Source organism: Cnephaeus nilssonii, assembly GCF_951640355.1.
Source record: "Cnephaeus nilssonii genome assembly, chromosome: 9".
Classification (NCBI taxonomy): domain Eukaryota; kingdom Metazoa; phylum Chordata; class Mammalia; order Chiroptera; family Vespertilionidae; genus Cnephaeus; species Cnephaeus nilssonii.
The window spans coordinates 40,789,531-40,803,104 of NC_137080.1; the positions used below are offsets into that span (position 1 = coordinate 40,789,531).

General features: G+C 36.6%; 1 protein-coding gene across 2 annotated transcripts in view; it reads right to left on the reverse strand.

Moving 5' to 3' along the window:
* The window catches only part of LIN28B (lin-28 homolog B), a gene marked incomplete at both ends in the record, with an annotated part of 76,023 nt that overhangs the window by 55,246 nt on the left and 7,203 nt on the right, over positions 1-13,574 (reverse strand). For both annotated transcript variants that reach the window (XM_079779836.1, XM_079779835.1), the window contains one exon: positions 13,069-13,256. In XM_079779836.1, coding sequence (XP_079635962.1) covers positions 13,069-13,256 — 188 coding nt within the window. The remainder of the gene's footprint in view (positions 1-13,068; positions 13,257-13,574) is intronic.

Sequence of the window (13,574 nt, forward strand, 5' to 3'; positions counted from 1 at the left end):
TATACTTTTAAAAGATGCTAAGATAAGAACAAAGTGTTTTGTGTTTGTTTAAACCTGGGTTTGTATTTAAACTCTTTACACCATATTGATACAGTTTATAAACTTGTGGTATAATTGATTCAGACAAGTTTTAAGTGTCAGCATAAATGTTGGAAATTAACCACATCAAAACAAAATACTTTGGGGCTTTTTATAGATCTGATTCAAATAGACTAATTCAATTTACTTAAAAGTAATCACTACATCTTGAAGGTGTAAAATCTCAACCTAAGATATTTCCATTACCAACAGGATGCTGTTATAATGTCTTATGAAATAACATGTATTTAAATAAAGTTGTATACATCAAACAAGCTGCAATGCAATGAAAAACTAAAAATTGTGAATTCAACCCATGTGGAGTCACAATCAAGTGTCAACCATTTTTTTTTTTATAGTCCAGGCCTTTTTTATTTTTTAATAGTCCAGGCTTTATTATAAGTATAATATAAAGAGATTTTTTTTTTTTTTCAGAGCAGAAAGGCAGGATTTACAAGTGGCCCAAGAAAAAGATAAGCGATGAATAGTTCTGACCCCAGCTTCTCAGGCTTGATCAAGTGGGTCTGCAACCTGAGCCAAAGGGCGTAAATTCCTCACCATTCAAATTTCTTCAATGGCATGGGGGAAGAAGCAGTGAAAGGGGCAAACACGCAAATCCAACTGTCCTTAGAGTTACTATGGAACTAAAAATTTTAATTAGAGAGCTAAAAAAAATGAGGTCAGGACTGTGACTAAATTTCTGGCTCATAGTTTAATCAATCCTAAAAAAGAAGCTCTTTTTCTTGGTAAAATTAAAAAAGATTCATTTATCTTTCTAAATATAATAACATTGAACTGTTACTATGTGTCTTTAATATCATTTAACCTATTTAGAGGAATTTCTGAAAAGTGCAATTATTTTCCAAGCACTAGTGTTTCCATATTAAGAGCAAAATGATGTATTATTAAAATCAAACCTTGAGTACAAAATTGGTAGAATTCATTCCAAGTTTTAAAATATATCAACAATCTATTAAACATGTAAGGTGATACAAATGACCAGTGTTATCAGTCTTCTGTTACAGACTCAACTAAGGATAAAAATAATTCATTTGAATGAAATTCATTTGTGAATATAATTTAGGTATTATAATATCTGGGAATATATCAGTAATCATCTAGGGAATTACTTAGAAAAAAGCTTTAAGGAAAGAAATGGTCATAAACAAACATGCCAAAGTAAAGTTAATTTTAAATTTACATAATCTTTATATAATATAGCACAATAAAATGGAACAAAAATCTTAACATCATCAAATTAAACTTACAAAATTATGAAATAGAGGCCAACTTTAAGATTAACAAAAGTACTAAATCTAAGTGGATTTTTATTTTTAAAAGTGGACTCAAGCAGCTGGTAAAAATTAAGTATGTTGCTAATAACACAATAAAATTATATGATTCTAGGGATTGGTTAAGATGGTTTCTATGCATGAAATATGAAAAGTATGTATTTTAAGACTGATGAGAAATCATTGTATTTAGCTCAAATTTTAAAAATTAACAATTTTAAAAAAATCATAATTATTTCCAAACTAAATGTGTAGGGGTTATATAAAAAATGAATAGTACCTTGTATGGAAAGAATGAGAATTGGAAACTTTTTATTAAAATGTTTGCTAGAAGGAACAAAACAGAAAAATATATAGTAACTGGAAAGCAAAACTCTTAAACCTATCACACAACAGTTCACACTTAATATGTGATCAATGAAAAGTTGAATAGATAAAAAGATAGCACTTTTAGCCCTAGCCAGTTTGGCTCAGTGGATAGAGCATCGACCTGTGGACTGAAGGGTCCCGGGTTTGAACCCGGGAAGGGCCATGTTTGGGCTGCGGGCTTGTCCCCAGTAGGGGGCGTGCAGGAGGCAGCTGATCAATGGTTCTCTCTCATCATTGTTGTTTATATCTCTATCCCCTCTCCGTTCCTCTCTAAAATCAATAAATATATTTTAAAAATAGATAGCACTTTTATATGAAAATAAGTCCTCCTGTTGATTTATAGCTCTAAAAATGTTTATACAAAAACTCAGTTATGACAGAAATTCATTAGATTTCCCACAAGAAACATAAATATCAATAAAACGAAAAATTCCCTTTAGGTAAGCAGTGAGTTTATACTCTACTAGAGGCCCGGTGCATGAAATTCATGCACTGGGGGGGGGGGGTGTCCCTCAGCCTGGCCTGCGCCCTCTTGCAGTCCAGTCAGACATCCTTAGTGCTGCTGCAGGGGTGAGAGAGGCTCCCACCATCGCCACTGCCCTCACCAGTTGTGAGCCTGGCTTCTGGCTAAGTGGCACTCCCGCTGTGGGAGCGCAATGACCACCAGGGGGCAGCTCCTGCATTAAGCGTCTGCCCCCTGGTGGTCAGTGCACATCATAGTGACCAGTCGTTTCGCCATTCGGTCAATTTGCATATTAGCTTTTTATTATATAGGACTGGAGGCCCAGTGCTCAAATCCGTGCACATCAAAAGGAAATTAATTAGAAGAAATATTTCAGAGGCAAGGGAGGGACCGCAGGAGGGCTCCAGGGCATGTCCGGCACATCTTGCCCAGTCCCAATCAGGGCGATTGGGGCCCTCCGCAGTCCCTCCCCAGTTGGTTGGCCCCGATGGCCCTGATCAGGGCCGGAAAGGGACCATGGGAAGGCTCCAGGGCGTGTTTGGCCTGTCTTGCCCTGTCCCAATAGGGGCTGATTGGGGCTGTCTCGTCCAGTCCTGATCGAGGCCAGGGAGGGACCTCGAGAGGGCTCCAGGGAGTGTCTGGCCTGTCTCGCCCAGTCTCAATTGGGGCCATCGGGGCCGGGGAAGGACCGAGGGAGGGCTCCAGGGCATGTCCAGCCTGTCTCGCCCAGGCCCGATCGGGGCCAATCAAGGCCGATTGGGACTGATTGGAGCCATCTCGCCCAGTCCCGATCAAGGCCGATTGGGGCCATCTCGCCCAGTCCCAGTCGAGGCTGATCGGGGGCAGCCAGCCAGGGAGGGACCGCAGGAGGTTGGCCGGCTGGGGAGGGACTGCAGCAGGGCTCCAGAGCATATCCAGCCCGTCTCACCCAGTCCTGATCGGCCGGACCCCAGCAACAAGCTAACCTACAGGTTGGAGCGTCTGCCCCCTGGTGGTCAGTGCACGTCATGGCGACTGGCCAAATTGTCAAATGAATGGTCATACACTTAGCATATTAGGCTTTTATTATATAGGATGGAAAGTACCAAAAGGATAAATGAAATTAAGATTGAAGATTTAGTGAAGTGTGTACCAATAATCTCACTTTCACAAGCACAGAAACTACTTGTGTAAAGATAATTTCTAAGCAGAAATAACTAAAGAGAAACAAACAAAACACATGAAAATAAATGTGAACTATATCAAGGTTACTAGATCATAGCCTATATCCAACAAGATGAAGTTAAAAGGAACCAGGACAGTTAACCCGTAATATAACACACCAATAATCATAAGATAATTGAGCCTTTTCTCTTTAAGGATACAAGGTAACTTTCTGTGGTTTAATGTTCTATATCATTATTGTGGTGGTGGTTATACAACTTGTCAAATTCATCTAATTGTATACTTAAATTTTGTGAACTTGCCCTAGCCAGTTTGTTCAGTGGTTAGAGCAGTGATGGGCAACCTTTTGAGCTTGGTGTGTCAAACTTTGCCAAAAAACTGAGCATAACTCGGGTAGTGTGTCACTTTGAGGAAAAAACATTATTTCGCAAATGTTTCATCCTCGGCATGCGGCCGCCTCAGCAGCTGCGTGTCATCAGAAATGGCGACACGTGTCAGTGCTGACACGCGTGTCATAGGTTCACCATCACTGGGTTAGAGTGTTGGCCCACAGACTGAAGGACCGACCGCAGGTTTGATTCCAGTCAAGGGCACACACCTCAGTTGCAGGCAAGAGGCCACCAATCAATGTGTCTGTCGCACAACAATGTTTCTCTCTGTGTGTCTCTCCCCCTCCCTTCCACTCTCAGTGGAAAAAAAAAAAAATCAGTGGAAAAAGTATCCTCAGGTAAGGATAAAAAAAAAATTTTCAATTTTATTCTATATTATTATACCTCAATAAATCTGACAAGGCAAAAATTAAAATAAATGACATGGGCTCACTATCTTAAAAATTCTGATAATGATTTACATTGTTCAAGTACTAATAAAAATATAGTGCTCAAAATAAAAATTAAAACTAAAACCTGGGATTAAAACAGTTTTAAAATTATTTTCACGCATATTACATCAATTGATACTTAACTATCACTCAAAAATAGTGAGGAAAAGTATTGAATTTCAGTGACTAGCCAAGTCACTGAAACACACCATACCCCGAGGAAGTGACTAGCCAATAGTGAGGAACCAACCAAGTGGCAGAGCCAAATCCAAACCTTAATTTCCAATGTTTTCTCCGTCGTTCTACCACACTATTTCAACTCTGTAATAACTATGTACAACAAACACTGTTGTGCCCTTACTATCTCCCAAGCTCTGTGTTAAAGGTTTTACATTGTAATAACATTTAATCCTCATAACAAGGTGGATATGAATTCGTCCCTTCATTTATAGGACACTGTGATACTGAGAAAGTAATTTAAAATAACTTACTTCTCCATCAGACATATAATAAACTAGGATTTGAATACTGATCTATTTGGCCAGATTCTATTCCATTATATAGTATCTCACAAGGGTCAAATAATTATTACTATAGCAATGGATATTAAATTATCACAGCAGGTCCATTTAAAACAATATTTTTTCCTTAACTTATACTGAAGAATATATGAGCAGAATATACAAAGGTAAAATCTCATGGTACAACAATTAAAAATATCTGCATAACAAAAATATTTCTAAGCCTCATTTTATATCATGATACTTAAATAATATTACATACCACAACATTATAATAAAAAGCTTTGTAGTTCACTGCAATAGAAATTAAGCTATTAATATTATACTAGAGGCCCAGTGCACAAAATTCGTGCACTTGCGGGGGGGGGGGGGGGTCCCCTCAGTCTGGCCTGTGCCCTCTCCCTAAGCCATCAGTCGGACAGCCTTAGGGCTGGAGAGGTTCCTGCCACCACCACTGCACTCACCAGCCATGAGCCCAGCTTCTGGTTAAGTGGAGCTGCCCCTGTGGGAGCGCACTGACCACCAGGGGGCAGCTCCTGCATTTAGCATCTTCCCCCTGGTGGTCAGTGCACGTCATAGTGACCGGTCATTCTGCCGTTCAGTCAATTTGCATATTAGCCTTTTATTATATAGGATAACTTACCCTATTTTAAAGAGAGCACATAAAAGAAGATACCAATTTAATTTTCCACCATGAATATATGCCATTGAATATAACTTAACCATGATTTTATTGTGGCAAAGACTAGTTTCCATTTTAGTTTATTTATTCAACACATACTTGTTAGTCAGTTTATGTAACAACTCTACTCTTCACAGCAACCTGAAAAGTTTGGTACGATTACTCCTTATTATCTCCCAATTTGGTGCTGGATACAAGATAAAAATAAAAGGAACATAAAATCTTTGTAATATATGCCCTGACTGGTTTGGCTCAGTGGATAGAGCATTGGCCTGTGGACTGAAGGGTCCCAGGTTCGATTCCGGTCAAGGGCATGTACCTTGGTTGCAGGCACATCCCCAGTAGAAGGTGTGCAGGAGGCAGCTAGCTGATCGATGTTTCTCTCTCATCGATGTTTCTAACTCTCTATCCCTCTACCTTCCTCTCTGTAAAAAATCAATAAAAAATATATATTTTTTAAAAAATCTTTGTAATATGGACATTTGTATCCTCCATAAAGATCAAACTACAGGTCAGAAATACAGAAATAGTGATGTATCAAATTACAGTGTAACACTTGTCACCTATTGAACAAAACACTCATTAGAGATCATTTCTAAATGTACCCCACTAATCTGCAATGTATTTGCTTTAATATGTAACTGTTACCAACTTTTCTGATATTAGATGCCACAATAAAATTATTTTAGAAGAATAAAAATAATTTGTTTCTCATGAACTATATATGTTACAATGACATAACCTATACCAACTATATATTGAACAACTGAACTTCTTGCTATGTAAAATTTATTGAGAAATATCTCAGGGTATTTCATATTTAGTTGTAAATCAAGTCTATAGAATATCATAGCTAAAGTAACACATTTCCAGTTTAATTAATTAGAAATATGACTTTAATTGTTTAGGTTATGCTTGGCACAAAAATAAACCCACAAGATAACATATTTTAAACTAGTAACTAATCATGGTATCAAAATAACTACTCAGGCTGTAGCCAGTTTGGCTCAGTGGATAGAGCATCAGCTTGTGGACTAAAGGGTCCCAGGTTTTTTGGTTTTTTTTTGGTTTTGTTTTTAAATATATTTTTATTGATTTCAGAGAGGAAGGAAGAGGGAGACAGAGATAGAAACATCCATGATGCGAGAGAATCATGGATCGGCTGCCTCCTGCAAGTCCCCCACTGGGGATCGAACCCACAACCCAGGCATGTGCCCTTGACCAGAATTGAACCTGGGACCTTTCAGTTCGCAGGCTGACACTCTATCCACTGAGCCAAACCAGCTAGGGCAGGGTCCCAGGTTTGATTCCGGTCAAAGACACATGCCTGGGTTGTGGGCTAGATCCCCAGTGGGGGGCGTGCAGGAGGCAGCTGATCAATGATTCTCTCTTGTCATTGATGTTTCTGTCTCCCTCTCCTTCCTCTCTGAAATCAATCTTATATAATAAAAGCCTAATATGCTAAGTGTCCGGTCATCCATTCAACCAATCAAAGCATAATATGCTAATGATATGCTAAGGCCGCTCAACCACTCGCTATGATGAGCACTAATCACCAGGGGCAGATGCTCCGACTGGTAGGTGAGCTTGCTGCTGGGGTCCAACCAATTGGGACTGAGCGAGATGGGCCTGACATGCCCTGGAGCCTTCCCTCAATCCCTCCCCAGCTGGCCAACCTCCCGAATCCCTCTCCAGCCCTGATCATGGGTGGGTGGGTGGGAGGTAATCAATCAAAGGCCATCTATAATAATAAAAGAGTAATATGCTAATTAGACTGGATGTTTTTCCGGACGAAGTTGGGGCTAAAGCATAGTGGCTGTGAGGGAGGGATCGAGGCAGCTGCCGCAGCTGCAAAGGCCTACTTTTGCACGAATTTCGTGCATCGGGCCTCTAGTAAAAATATATTTTTAAAAAAAATAACTACTCAGTTAAGATATTCAAAACTATTGCCCTGGTCAGTTTCTGCTCGGTGGTTAGAGTGTGGGCTGGCAGACTGAAGGGTCTCCAGTTGGATTACTGGTCAAAACTATCCTCAATATTGACATAATTTCTGAACAGGAAGGATCCAACCAAATTCAAATAATAAGGGTTCCATTCCTGCTCCAAAGTACCAAAGGACACACTTTTTATCTTCTATGTTGAGTGTAGGTAACAAGGTTTTTAACTTCCTCTGAAACCCAAGAACTCTGAGATGAGTTATAGGTAAGTTAAAAATGTTATTCTGAATTGCCTTCATTTATTGTGAATGAACTTTAAAAACAGAAGATTCACAAATAAAAAAGAGAAAAATATTTATAGTTACATCAATAATCTTTAAAAAGGGGAGGAGAGACTATGTCTTAAATATGTATCAATTCACATTTCAGGTTAAAACTGAATGAGAATAAGAACATCATTTTATCCTATATAATCCTATATAATAAAACCCTAATATGCAAATCAACCGAACAGCAGAATGACCAGTCCCTATGATGTGCACTGACCACCAGGGGGCAGACGCTCAACGCAGGAGCTACCCGTTAGTGGTCAGTGTGCTCCCACAGGGGGAGTGCCACTCAGCCAGAAGCCAGGCTCACGGCTGGTGAGCGCAGCGGCAGTGGCGGGAGCCTCTCCCACTTTCACGTCAGTGTTAAGGACCCCTCGGGGGATGTCCGCCGAGAGGTCCCGGACTTCGAGAGGGCACAGGCCGGGCTGAGGGACCCCTACCCCCAGTGCACGAATGTTGTGCACCAGGCCTCTAGTAAGTACACAAAAGGAGTCTTACAATAGATCAGCATTTGAAAATCAGAAGGAAAGTATCCAACATCTTTTATAAAACAATTACAGTCTTATAAAACTTTGATTTAAATGCTTTTAAATGCGATTACATTAAAGGCATTTCATTTGGGATTCTTCCAAATTGGTCAACTGGGCAAATCATGAAAATGTGATAGGTTTAGGAACTATTTTCAAAGTATTAAAATGTATAACTTTCTAAGAAATGAGCTACAATTATCATATGTTCACCTTTTAAAATTTCTAAGATTTCTCTGTCTAAATAAACTTTTTGAAATTTAAATATTCAACAGTCCTGAGAATAATAATAATCACATCTATTCTGTATGTGAAAAATGTTTTCATGCCTAACTATGATAAAAATAGATATAGTAGATAAAATGCTATGAAAAGCCCTTAAGTATGAACATATTGGAGTAAATCTGTTTTCATAAGTTGTGTAATTAATTAATATTGAAAACATTTAAGATATGTACTTTATGATACGTCAACTGAATTGTGTATAATACTTGAAATTTTCATATATATAAATTAGTCATGTCCACCCTGGGTTGCTTAGAGCACTGTCCCCATATACAAAGGTTGTGGGCTCCATCCCAGGTACGGGCACATACAAGAATCAACAAATGAATGCATACCAGTAAATAAGTAGAACAACAAATTGATGTTTCTCTCTCTCTCAAATAAAATAAAAATTTAAAAAATAATAAATTAGTCATCTGCAAATTTAAAATACTTTAAATTTATGTTACAATAATATTTCTTATTTCTTCTATTTCCATTACTCTTTGAGATGTTTTCTAAGCAAAGAAATAAAAGGAACATAAAATCTTTCTAATATGGACATTTGTACCCTCCATAAAGATCAAACTATAGGTCAGAAATAAAGAGCATAAGAAGGAAACTACAATACTACAAAGGTAAATGAAGAATTCCAAACCAAATTATTAAAAAATACTTACGTCTACCAAGTAATACTAGCTAAATTGCTATCATTTTAAATTACTCTGTCTTTGAAAAAAATTCTTACATAAATTGTGAAAAAAAGAAATATACTTATGTTAAAAATTTTGTACCATATTTGATGGCCAAGAATTCCAAATACAATGCAATAAGTGAAGAAATATTACTACGCAAATAAGCTTAAGAGAGGGCAATAAGGAGAATGGATTCTATTTTTCCCCTAAACAAAATAAATTTCAAATGATCATTTTATCTTATTAGAAGAGGAAATGACTGGACATAAATGTCAAAATATATGTAAGGAAAATTACAGGATAACAAATATCAACTGGTAATTATTGTGGAATATTGCTCTTCTCCAAAAAAGATCTAATATTTAAGTACCATGCAATTCATCTAAAGTACCATCATTATTTAAGCCTATTAAAAGCTTATAATATTTCAAAAAGTTGCCAGAAACCTTTCCAGATAATTTAAACATGTTAGCCCACAATCTAACTGTGGATGCACATTAAAAAAATTTGTTAATAACAATAAACTGATAGGAGTATTAATTATTAGCACTTACAAAATAATCATATTCTAATTGATGAAATCACCTTAGCAGAAACCTAGGGGTACAAGTCTGTATTAACCATGTACACCCTTCCTTCAATTGAGAGACAAATCTGTTTCCCATTGGATTTTTAAGTAAGATATTCCTACAAATTAATCTTATTGACAAATTAAATCATCAAAATTGTCAAATATTAAAATTTTAAGGAACACCTCAAAGACTGTGTGCTGCCAAAATTCACAAATATATTTACACAGTATTGTTACGTTTGTAAAAAATAAAATATCCCTTATTAAATGCCACCAATGTTTCAGTATTGACATGTGTCAAAATACATTTGAATTTATTAATAGTCCACAAATATAAGATGATTTAAATCACAAGTTAACATTAGGAAGTTAAATGAATCTGTCATTTTAAACCACCAATGGTCACACACCATCTTCAGACAGCAGAATTTCACTGCATATATCAAAGAATCTAAAGATAGATAAAGTACATTACCTAAGTCGTGTTTATTTTGGAGGATTTAGTAACATTAGAGAAAAAGAACTTTGATTGTATTACTACCAACAAATTTTAACTAGATTTATGTAACAATGAACAATTTCCTAACAACTTAATTGTTTTTGATGTGCAGTTCTTTGCAGTCAATATTTTCAAAAGAAAAAAATATATATCCTGGTGACTTAGCATGAATTTTAAAATATTATTTTAAAGAAAATAAAATAATTTATTTTTATTTCCTTGAGTATATAGTATTAAAAACGTTTTCAAATATATATTTTTAAATCCAATGACACATACACTTCTGAACACTCAAAAAACACTCATGTCATATATTTAAAATAATGAGTAGATCTTGGTCCAGGAAAACATTTTAAAATTCCCTAAATACCCATGCCTATTCTTGCATAACAAAATAATATAGAGACATAATAGGGGAGGGAATCTAATTTATAATTATACATAAAACCTAGTATGCTTTCAAAATGCTCACACAGTAAAATTGTCAGCATAAATAATTTAAAAGATTTAAAAGACATTTATAAAATTGTCCTAGATTGCAACCTGATTGTATAAGCAAAAGCAATGTTCACATGATACTACACATACCATTTATGACCATCAAATTGTTACTTGTAGTTGCTTGGCTAAAATCAGTAGGATTCCTGCCTTCTTCCAAACAATTATTCATATAATTTATATGTAATATACATTAAGTCACAATATAAGACAGAAACCCAGGTATCAAAGTAAAGATGCAAAAAAATAAGGTGATTGATACCCAAGTAATTTTTTCCTAGACATATTTTTACCATAAAAAAATTCCCTAAAATATCACTTTCTAATTTTAAAGTTAAAGATTATCACTGCCTGCCTTTTTACATCACAAAAAACACTAATACTTAGGTTTTATTGACTTTTTACATACTTCTTCCTAAGAATGTATCTAGATATATTTTTCTGAAGAATACAAAAACACATATTTAAAGAGCATTTTTATCACATGTCATTTTAATATTGTTCTTTAGTAAACACATAATGTGTAACAGAAGATTAAAGCAAGTCTTTAATAATCAATTACTGTACACTGGAAATGGTTTGCTCTCTATAAAACTTTTTCAGCAATATAACATTTCTAAATTTAGTGGCTATAGTAATGTTTATCAATATATAACCATTAAACAGCTTAAATTTGGATGTCTTATGGTTCTAAATATTTAATTAATAAGATGTCTAATATTTGAATATATTAAAGGTAAACACAGAAAACCAAATTATAACAAGGTGTGATCAAAGAAGAAAAGGGCTATTTTTTTCATTCATCTATAAAACAAATTTATGAGATCGTAAAGAACAATTTAACAACCTAAAGAAGGTTCAAAGGGGGGAAGGCCAGGGCCTGACAGAACTGGATCTGTCAGTGATTTTAGTCACTGCAGAAAATGTGGTTTCATTGTGCAATATAAAGTAGGAGGCATAAAATTCAGTAGCCTGTCTGTGCACTTCTATTTATGTATTTAAACCCTGTTTCAATTCACAGATTATGCTGATCCTTCCACATATAAACAGCCAATAATGATGGCCAGGCCTTTAGGAAAGGAAAACACACACCACACAGCAAGGTCAGGAAGCTACCGAGCACTACAGGACAACAGATCAAAACAGAATGGTTTCATGTGTTTCTATTGTTTATATACTTAATTTGGAGATGATATTCCTTAGGGAGAAAGGAGGTTGTAAATATTACCAGGAACATGCAACATAGTATCAAATAAAATATATACTTTTCATGCAAACAGACTATTTCCTGCATCTACTGTCAGTCAACCTGTAGTATATTGATAGCCATTCATTGAATCCTTTTTAACTTAGATGTCAAGACAAAGTAAACCTCTTTACTCTTAAATCCCTTTACGCCTATCTAAGAATTACAGAGAATAGTTCTTTAACTTCCTTTAATGAAATGATCAAACTTGCAAACTGTAAATTATCTTTTTTACTATAAAGAGATTTAAGTAATAGAGAGGACTGGATTGAAAGGGGATGAGGTATTAATTTGTTTCTGCGTAAAAAAATTTAAAATGAGAAGCAATAACATTCTGCTTGGTATTAAGCATCTTAAAAAATTACAACACACTATAAGGAATGGTGGAAATTTACCCCCAAGTAGCAGACTAGCACATTTTAAACATACAAGCTAGAGCCGCCTCTGGCCACATGTTGTTTTTTTTAGTTCAGTCTCTTAAAGAGACAGTATCCTTGGACATAAGTCCTACACGAAGCACATTTCTAAAATGTTTGCTTTCTAAGCATCCACTCTTACATTTCTTCAAATCCATACTACGCTAGCAGTGTAAAATCAAATTATTTTAACTTACATGTATAAATGACTACCGGACAGGCAGAGATGAACAGGGAAAGCTATTGACTAGAAGATGTCTCAAATACAGGGACCTACAGATTTCAACAGCCAACGACGGCTCTTGTGCTTTTAAAACTTAAAACGGCCGCCGTTTCTTCATTCATTTACCTATTCATTTACTAGGCGTAGGCGACAGAGTACATGGTAACGGATAACACCGGAAGCTACACCACTGCAATTTCACTGTCGAATGAAGAGGGGGAACTTGCTATTAAAGTCAACAAGCACCCAAGCAGTAAAATTTCAAAGATTTCATTTTCTGTTTAGGAAAAATTACTCAGGAAGGGGGCCGTACATATAACCTAAAACCTGTATTAACTCGTGACTAGTAGGAAGATTTTTGTCTTTCAATACACCCAAGGACACATTGTTGTAGAGCCATTGACAAAACCACTTTATCAGCTCCACGTGGAAAAAGGTGAAGGGCGGGGGGAGAAGGGGGGGAGTTTGGCTTACTTGGTGCACGAATACATCGACTGGGATATCCAAGGGGCTTCCCTCTCGGTTTATCATGGAGATGAATCCAAATCCCATTCGCACATTGAACCACTTACAGTGGCCAGTTCCGTGCAAAACCTGGGATTCCTCCTCTGCCTGCGGCGGCAGCTTCCCAGGCTCTTCTCCACCACCTTTGCCTGCCCCGCCTGAGTAGAACAGGACAAAAAAGTCAGTCAGTCTGTGTTGCCATACAGTTCAATGAAAGAGAGGGGAGGGGAAAAAAAAAGGGGGGGGGGGGGCTGGTTGGGGGCAGGGAGGGGAAGGAGAAGGAAATAAGAAAACGCGATTAAATGGTTGATTCCTGCTTTCCTTCTACAGAAAATAGTTAAAATGAAAATAGTTAAAAAGGGAAGCGGGGGAGGGGAAGCCACACTGTTCTATCGATCACATCCCACTTGCACGGTTCTGTACATACGTGTCCTTTTACATCTAACTCCATTTTTTTCCCCTCAGGCACACATTAC